The sequence below is a fragment of the Ascaphus truei genome, chromosome 4, assembly GCF_040206685.1.
Source record: "Ascaphus truei isolate aAscTru1 chromosome 4, aAscTru1.hap1, whole genome shotgun sequence".
Classification (NCBI taxonomy): Eukaryota; Metazoa; Chordata; class Amphibia; order Anura; family Ascaphidae; genus Ascaphus; species Ascaphus truei.
The window spans coordinates 237,425,294-237,432,928 of NC_134486.1; the positions used below are offsets into that span (position 1 = coordinate 237,425,294).

Consider the following 7,635-nt stretch of genomic DNA (forward strand, 5'->3'; position numbering starts at 1 on the left):
TTGCGAGACCCTCCCTTTTTCTCTTACACTCCCCCTTTCTCACACACACATCCCCACTCTCACCCCCTCTCAACCCTCTATTTCTCCTGTCCTTCTCAAACTCCCGTCTCATCCTCTCCTTCCCCTAAGGATTTCTTCTTCCCCTCCCTCAGTCTCACTCTCCCCACTCCCTCTCTTACATGCCTACCTCTCCCCGCTCCCTCTTACACCCCCACCTCTCCACACTCCCTCTCTTACAACCCCTCCTCATCCTCCTTCACACCATGTATTTCTCTCTCCTCCCCACATTCGATAACCCCCTCCCCAATACACACCAATACAAAATAACCTCCCCTGCCCAATAACACACACACACACACACTAACACACACTAACACACACTAACACACACTAACCCCCCTCCCCAATACACACAGACAATAACCCCCCCCAATACACACATCTTGAGTGGGTGGCTTCCGGTGCTGTGCCAATCCCACGGGAGGATGCAGAAGTTTGGCTTGACTTCCTGGTGGGCCCAACTTCCAGTGCATGTGCGGGAGCGAAGCTTCCACTGAATAGCGGATGGTTTCTGGGGAGAACTGGGTTCCAACGGTCAGCAAAGGCCTGGCAGCCCGACGCGGATGTTGTGCCCTACCTCTGGCCGAGCCCAACTTCTAGTGCCGGTACCACCCCTCCCCCCCCGGACAGTTGTCCCAGTTCTTCCCCCTTGTCGGCAGCCCTGTGTCTAATAAGTATTCGTCACAAACATGAATGAGTTGTACTGATCTCTGAAGCTTTGATTTGGCGAATTCGTACATACTATCTGAATGCTAGACCATCCCTCTATATGGATAATTTTGTTCCCACAATTAGACATTTTCTTTATCATACTTACCCAAGATACATATATGTGAACATGAACAGCAACATTAAAGATGACAGAATCAGCCACCCATGGATAAACTAGAAAACACAACATGCAAGACAAATTTTAGGAAGTGGGCATCATTCAATTCTATATTTTTGAAGTCCATCAGATAGACTAGGGCTTTTCCACTGGTGCATGCGAGCCAAATCCCCCAAATAATTGCTGTTACTCAAGTGAAATGTCTCACACTGAAACTCACGTATAAGTTAAGTCATATTTATTTATGTGGTAGATATGTTATAAATGCTTGCTAAATGTTGAAGTATAATAATTTGTAAGTCTTTAAATGTTTGCAATTTGTAAGGCTTTAAATGTATCCAACAGTTACAATACTATTGTGGACCATTTACTCCTAGTTATTTTCTGATCCAGCCCCTTTAGGCCTCGTCCAGGGTTCCGGCGGGTGTGCTGAGGCTCAGGGAAAGCGGGTGCTTTCCCTGGCCTTAGACAGCGCGCCGTCAGGGGGCGTGTCGGGGACGTCATGGAGCTGGTTCGCCCTCATTGGGCGAACCGCTCACGTGACCGGCCCTGCGCTCCGGCAAGCGCGTAATTTTAAAAATGACCCAAGACCTACGCTTCTGCGCGCTTGCGGAAGCGTATGCGAGCCCCTACTAAAGCCGCTCTCATTACGGCTGTAGAGGCTCACAGGTAAGTGCAAGCGCGCCTCAGCACGGTTCAGTGCGTAAGCGCTGACCCTGCCCGAGGCCTTAGAAAACGAGTTAAATTGACATGATATAGACATTTGAACCCCCACTGCAGATTAAAGGCCCCTCCCTGAGAATGAGCACATTACAATATAAAACAACACAGAGTAAGAATCTGTGCTTCCAACATTGTCATTCTCCCAGAACAAACAGACTAAAACCCTTTAATTGGGAGCCTTCATTATTTATAGCTGCGGACTATACTTGACAACCACCTCCCAGATTTGGAGTCATGATGAATGGCAAAAGCACAAACTCGACAATTCCACCATGGCATGTGCTGCAGATTTTGTCTCATGTATGTCCTATGTTTCACACACACACATTTTTTTTTTTTTTAGACCATATCCTGGTATATTAAGTTGAGTAGTATTCTGCAATTCCCACAACATTGAAAAGTTAAAAAAAAAAAAAAAAAGTATGATTTTAACACAATAGTGTATGTAATTGTGCTCTTTACAGCAATACTTCAACAGAAACCATCTATTTTAACCAGTCTACAAAAAATAGGAGAAGAACTCCACTTTTGTAATGTAAAGAAGGGTGAGTAGACATGTACAGTAGGTCCTTTGTTTCATGTAGTAGCAAAGCAGGGAGTGGGTGGTATGATACCTTATATTGGACCAACAAGGAGTTGAAATATTACAAGCTTCTGTACCTCAGGGTCCTTCATCGGGTTTGGCAGAAATACAGAAACACAATAGTATATACCGTGAATGAAAGAGGGATATCTGGTTACAATGGATATAGACAGGAAGTGTGAAGTAAGATGAGGTAGAAACAAACAGTTAGCCTTGTGTGAAAATTGACGGTAGAGACCTACTGTAGAAGGCTTTTCTCTTTTGAAATACAAAGGCAGCCTACACATTAAGGACACATGAGGGGGAGTGAGTGGGACAAAACCGTGAAAATATACATCTTTTCAAACACAAAGCACCTTCTCTCTTCACATTTAAGTAAAATCTTACCTCTTAACTGAAGCATTTCAATATCCTAGACCAAGGGAGCACAAACTTTTGATGCTGCGCCCCCCTGTCTGGCCTCCCCCGGTCTCGCGCCCCCTCTCTTACCTGGCAGCAGCGTCAGATGACGCTTCGGGGGCATGTGACCCCGCAGCGTCATTTGACACAGGTGGCGTCACGTCACATGACCCCACGGTGTCATTTTGCCACGTTGAAATGGAGACGCGTCTGAATCACGGCATTACTTTAAATGCCTTGGGGAGGAGCGCGGGACCTCTGCAACCTCCCGCGCCCCCCCAGACAAATCTCCCGCCCGTTTGCGCACCGCTGTCCTACACTCATGGTTACTTCCCATACACAGTCACTCCTACCAACCATTGTGGCCAAATTGCCATCTTCCTGCACTTATTCCCTCACCTGCTGTCTCTGTAAATTTCCCAACATTCCACTTAGATTGTAAACTCTTCAGGGCAGGGATTTCCTTTCCTATTGTCTGATGTTGCCGTGCTTATTGTATTATAATTCCCTGTACTGTGTTGTCTCTTTTGTAAACTGCCGAGTACACTGTGGGCAATATGTATGTATGTATGTATGTATGTATGTATGTATGTATGTATGTATGTATGTATGTATGTATGTATGTATGTATGTATGTATGTATATATATATATATACATACACACATACACACACAATAAAATGTTATTGCATTCAATAGTTAAAGCTCTATTATGTACCTTGATTATATTTTTAGTGTGACCTAGGTAAAACGAAATCTCTCTCATGAAAATAAAATGTTATCACATTTTATTATTTAGGAGAGGAGTGGCTCAGTGAGTAAAGACACTGATTAGCACCGAGTTTGGGAACCGAGTTTGGGAACAGGGGAACCAGGTTCAATTCCCGGTGTCGGTTCTTTGTGATATTGGGAAAGTCACTTTATCTCCCTGTGCCCAAGGCCCCAAAAACATAGATTGTAAGCTCCACGGGGCAGGGACCTGTGCCTGCAAAATGTCTACGTAAAACTAGCAGCGCTGTACAAGAACATGCTATTATTAATTATTAAATCGTATACTTCTTATGTTACCAAGTGCATCATCTATGATCTTAACTCAAATTGAGTTATATTCTTCTGCCTTTCAAGGAACATGTAGATCTCAAAGTTACATATTTCTTGGTTAAATATAAATCAAAAATAAAACAAACTATTGTGGGGGGAAAAAAAAGTAGAAAGATATATTACAGATGAAGTCATGTTTGTTATGTTTTCACTGTGGCAAAGAAACCATCCTCGCAAATGCCCAAAATATCCCTATTCCTTCTAATGTACATTTATTTTGCCATAGCTTTGCCAATTAATTCATTCTGTATAACCTGAACTACAGGCCCAATGAAACTGCTCCTAGATCACGATCCAACGTTGATACATGATGCACTGATGCATTGCGGCTCAGGTCAATGAAAGATATTGTGAAGGCCAGATCACTTAATATACCGTTCTTTCATTAGCCTTTGCTGTTCCCAACAGCTCTACAGTTCTGAACGGTCTACATTGCAATGCTGTGTGGTTATGTAGGCTTCACATCAAACCCAAATGACACCTAGGCTGCTTTTGGTTTGGCAAACTAAGCTAACGTCTAAAGCTGTATCTCCCAATCCCCTCTTATTCTTACCTTGTAGCAGCGGTACTTGTATAGCAAAACAAGGAATATTGTCATCACTAGGATTACACTAATCATTATGATTGTATTGAGCACAGAGTTTAGGAGTCGTTGGCCAACAGATGTGGTATCTTCAGAAAACGGAGTGTAGATTCTGAAAGCCAACATAAGAAAAACACATGCGGAATGAGACCTGCAATCATCTTTGCTAAAGGGTTTTATTTACTCCCATACTATATTATGTTCTGTATTGCTCAACTCTCCCACATGGAATGGACAACTACACTGCAATAAACAATGCTTTGTAATTCGTTACTGTCCCCCACACGGTAAAAGGATTATTTATGAAATTCACCAAATGGTTTCATGAGTGAAGATCACAAGTGTGCACAAAAACAAAAAAACTGCTAGCGTATAATACAGATCCTGAGGATCATTGTCAATTTGACAAACTTTGAATCAAATAATAGGGTGATCCACAAAGGTAAGTAGGGGTGGGTGTATATATACATACACATATACACACTTAAAATGGCAAAGCCAGTATAACTAGCCTCACATTGATGAGACCCAAAAGATTGAAACAGTTGTCTGTGGGTGGGTTTACTGGCTTTCCATCTTAACCCAGGCTGTGCTGGAAAGCTGTGCAATGCAGCAAGCATAAGCTTATAGGGGTCCATGTCAAAATGGATTTGAAGCAAAAGGTGGCACTATTTGCTCATTTGCATATCATTTCCCAGAATCCCTTGCTGCAGTGGAAGCACTGTATGCTGGGTGATAATGGTGAAAGGCAGGATGGCAGACCTTTCTAAGACATGCCAATAAGCACACTAATATTTCCATTTGATAGATAAATATAAAATAATTTTTTATCCAAATCTGTATTTGCAGTCAGTCCAAAAAAACTGCTCAGTTGCAAAGTGTATAAAGCTCCCACTACCAGGGGAAATTGCTAAAATTCCCCAAGATACAATTAGAAAGAATAGTAGGAGAATTAAAAAAAAAAAAAAATAATAAAAAAAAGTACATATAGCAAATAATTTATTATGTTATGGTGACAGAGTAGCAATTCTTGTTCTTGCTTTATTGCAGCCACAGTAGGCTTGCCATGGGCAATATATATTTCCCTCTCGGCGCACAAGTCAGCTTTATATGGATCTGTACCTTATCTCCACCCCTCCATTACCTCTCACTAACAGCAGTGTTCATCTCCATTTTAACCCCATTAGTGCCCCGTCTTTATTACGGATCTCATTTGGCTCATTTAAACCATAGGTTCTGGTTCCTGGAGCTTACAGTCAGTTTCTTCTATCTTTAGCAATTCTTGTTTACCTGGATTTAACTAGCCTTGGGTGATGGTACAAACATAATGATGATATATAATCACGGGTGGCCAACTCCAGTCCTCAAGGGCCACCAACAGATCTGGTTATCCCTGCTTCAGCACAAGTGGCTCAATCAGTGGCTCAGTTATTGATTGAGCCACCTGTGCTGAAGGGATATCCTGAACCTGACCTGTTGGTGGCCACTGAGGACTGGAGTTGCCCACCCCATGTATATACCCTTAAGATATAACTAATTTTCATACTCACAACTGGCCATTTTTTTCTGTGTAGAAGCTGACCGATTTTATTGTGGCAACGACCACGACCATGCAGAGAGTGACTGGGACAAACAGCATGATAACGTGCCGAGCGCCATACTTCAGGGTCAACTCTTCCTCCTCGCTGTCCAGTGGGGCTTCTCTGTTACATGCTCCTGCGCCAGACGTCTCGCCATTAGACGCATCACCAATCCCCTCTGTGCTATTAGTGTGTTGCTTCTGTAAGGAATAGAGGATTGAATTAACCATTACAGATATCTATCATATATCTATCTTATAGATATAGCTATAGATGGATATATCTCTATCTATACAAACACACACACACACACTAAGTTATGGTGGGTGAAAAAGGCGACAAAACCTCCACCATTAGCATATAGCCAATAAAGAATATCACTTGTGAGCACATTCACATGCTTTGAAAGGTCTGCAACCCTGCCTGTCACCATTTGCTTATAAGGAAAAAAAGAATGGTGTATATAGCGCTAAAAGGCTGTGAATATATAATAAACAGTGTATATAAACATATAAGGTGATAAAAAATGTGTGTGACCTTACACACAATACCTTAATAATGTAAGGCTAGGCTGCCGCGTGAAACTAACCCAAAACACAGTTAGTACAAAGCAAAAAACAACAATACAAACCGGCGCCTACAGAGTCCCATATAGGAAAAAAGTTCAGTCCAATGGTAAAGAAGTGTCCAGAAATGTCCAATCTTGCACTTCACGCTCCACAGCAAGATGTTACAAGAAGCATGTGATGCAAAGAGAGAGAAAAGAGAGAAAAATCATAGTGCAACAATGCTACAGTATAAACACATAAGACAAACAGGACAAGACAATACTAGACAAACACAAGCAAGGCTGACAAATAATACAAGAGTTAATTTAATACACAAAAAATATAAAATTAACAAGGCAGATAACGGATCCGGTGGTAAAACCGGAATCCTACTTACAGGACGTTCGTTTAATACAGACAGAGGTGTATGGTGAGTGATGCACGGCCGCGGTGTCTGATAGATGCGTGGCGTCCAGGAGTTGCTCCAAACACTGTCCCTAGCTCCGCAACCGGATGTGCGTCACTGGGGGTGGGTCTCAGGCTCTCCAAACGCTGTCTGCCACTCCGTGGCTGGAAATACGTCACCGGGGGCGGGTCAAAATGCCAAAACCCCCTTCTCCTACTGCTGTACCTCGATCACTCCTGTGGGTACTCTGCCTTAGTCCAAATAAACTGTCACAAACTGCCCAACGCGTTTCGTGCGCTTGCGCACTTCTGCAAGCGCACTTCTGCAAGCGCACGAAACGCGTTGGGCAGTTTGTGAGAGTTTATTTGGACTAAGGCAGAGTACCCACAGGAGTGATCGAGGTACAGCAGTAGGAGAAGGGGGTTTTGGCATTTTGACCCGCCCCCGGTGACGTATTTCCGGCCACGGAGTGGCAGACAGCGTTTGGAGAGCCTGAGACCCACCCCCGGTGACGCACATCCGGTTGCGGAGCTAGGGACAGTGTTTGGAGCAACTCCTGGACGCCACGCATCTATCAGACACCGCGGCCGTGCATCACTCACCATACACCTCTGTCTGTATTAAACGAACGTCCTGTAAGTAGGATTCCGGTTTTACCACCGGATCCGTCATCTGCCTTGTTCATTTTATATTTTTTGTGTATTAAATTAACTCTTGTATTATTTGTCAGCCTTGCTTGTGTTTGTCTAGGATTGTCTTGTCCTGTTTGTCTTATGTGTTTATACTGTAGCATTGTTGCACTATGATTTTTCTCTCTTTTCT

General features: G+C 43.2%; 1 protein-coding gene across 2 annotated transcripts in view; it reads right to left on the reverse strand.

Annotated features, from left to right (window-relative positions):
- The window catches only part of LOC142493291 (presenilin-2-like), a 57,869-nt gene that overhangs the window by 26,974 nt on the left and 23,260 nt on the right, over positions 1–7,635 (reverse strand). For both annotated transcript variants that reach the window (XM_075597062.1, XM_075597063.1), the window contains exons 3-5: positions 5,830–6,059; positions 4,250–4,391; positions 878–945 (exon numbers count right to left, since the gene is read on the reverse strand). In XM_075597062.1, coding sequence (XP_075453177.1) covers positions 878–945; positions 4,250–4,391; positions 5,830–6,059 — 440 coding nt within the window. The remainder of the gene's footprint in view (positions 1–877; positions 946–4,249; positions 4,392–5,829; positions 6,060–7,635) is intronic.